The sequence below is a fragment of the Sphaeroforma arctica genome (assembly GCF_001186125.1).
Source record: "Sphaeroforma arctica JP610 unplaced genomic scaffold supercont1.6486, whole genome shotgun sequence".
Taxonomy (NCBI): domain Eukaryota; class Ichthyosporea; order Ichthyophonida; genus Sphaeroforma; species Sphaeroforma arctica.
The window spans coordinates 1-1,643 of NW_014034072.1; the positions used below are offsets into that span (position 1 = coordinate 1).

A 1,643-nucleotide genomic window follows, 5' to 3' on the forward strand; every position below is an offset into this window, starting at 1 on the left:
GCTCAGACATATACACCTATGTAATCAGCATACTACTTGAATGCACAAGTTACATGCTTAGACATATACACTTTTGTAATTAGCAGACTATTTGAACGCACAAGTTACATGCTTAGACATATACGCCTATGGAGATAGTATCGTGAGCAATCGGGCACCCGAGGCTGCTTGTATATTCGCAGATAGAGATATAAACATTTCTATTAGGCTAGATATGTAGGAAACCTTGTTTTCGGGTCTGACCTACGTTTTAACCAATTCCGCGCCCACAATATCTGACACATGGAATTCGTTGGACAGCACTGAAGTTCGAAGTTTCCTTTTCAAAAACATCTGTAATGGTTGGTGCACAAAAAGAATACACATGTAAATGAAATTCAGGCAAACCAATAAAGTATATTGTGGTTTCTCGGCGACTGTATGCAAGTATCTCACTTATACTGGTTTGGCCTTGATAGTAATAGTGATAGGTTTGGCCTTGATAGTAGTAGAGACAGGTTTGGCCTTGATAGTAGTAGTGATAGGTCTGGTCTTGATAGTAGTAGTGACAGTTTTGGCCTTGATAGTAGTGACAGGTTTGGTCTTGATAGTAGTAGTGCCAGGTTTGGCCTTGATAGTAGTAGTGATAGGTCTAGCCTTGATAGTAGTAGTGACAGGTTTGTCCTTGATAGTGGTGACAGGTTTGGCCTTGATAGCAGTAGTGCCAGGCTTGGCCTTAATAGTAGTAGTGCCAGGTTTGGCCTTGATAGTAGTAGTGCCAGGTTTGGCCTTGATATTAGTAATGACAGGTTTGGCCTTTCAGACAGAACAATCATACAATACGTGGTCGGTTTACTACTTTAGAGAAATGCCTGCGATGGCAGCACCAAAAAATCCGCAAGATATATGAATGCCATGTGTACTATAAAAGCATACTCTGAAGACTTCCATATACCAAGTATGTGGTATGTGATCAGATAGCAATGGCGGTTCAAGTGCTTAATGTATGGAAAATTAATGTTATAGTCTCATTGAAAAGACAGATTGGATCTTTTGTGGACACAGCGAAATTGGGATTAGCGTAGAGCAAATGTACCACAACTTACTGTGTAGCTTACGACAACACCTTTGGCTGCCACGCTCGTGCCTTGATCGAGTTGTAACATACTCATGGACTCAGTTAAATACATAGCCTTTTCAAAACGAAACAACACCGCAAAGCAAGCCCCACGAGTACAACATACGATACCGTAGCGGTGCAGGGCAAAGTTCGGAACAAAAATAGCAATAGTCGAATGAGAGCACTTATCGACAACAATGCGTGGAAGAATATGTTCGGCGGTTTGCAATCTGTTACAAACAACGTCACACAATCACACAAGGCACTCAACAATTGCATCACACATAACACTGCACAACTGGCAACCCGGGTTCACAGTTGGCTTTCAATCCGAAGTGTATAACCATTTGCATGGTTCCACGTACCGATTCGAGCATCTCTTTGCCTTTGGCACGATTGATGATGCCCAGGGTTTCCTTGCGACCCTTCTCAAAGCTCTTGACAAATATGCCTGCACAAGAAAATGTTTTAGGTGTGGAAGTTGGAAGGTTGTATTTGATAGTCGTTGTGTATGTACAAGATCACATACGCATGCACGTGTAGC

The 1,643-nt window shown here is 42.0% G+C and overlaps 1 protein-coding gene across 1 annotated transcript; it reads right to left on the minus strand.

Annotated features, from left to right (window-relative positions):
* Positions 1-435: 435 nt before the first annotated feature.
* Positions 436-795, minus strand: SARC_15644 (hypothetical protein; the record flags this gene model as incomplete). Its single annotated transcript, XM_014290241.1, has 1 exon — positions 436-795. A coding segment is annotated over one exon (360 nt), but the record flags the coding sequence as incomplete, so codon positions are not given.
* Between the last annotated feature and the right edge of the window lie 848 nt (positions 796-1,643).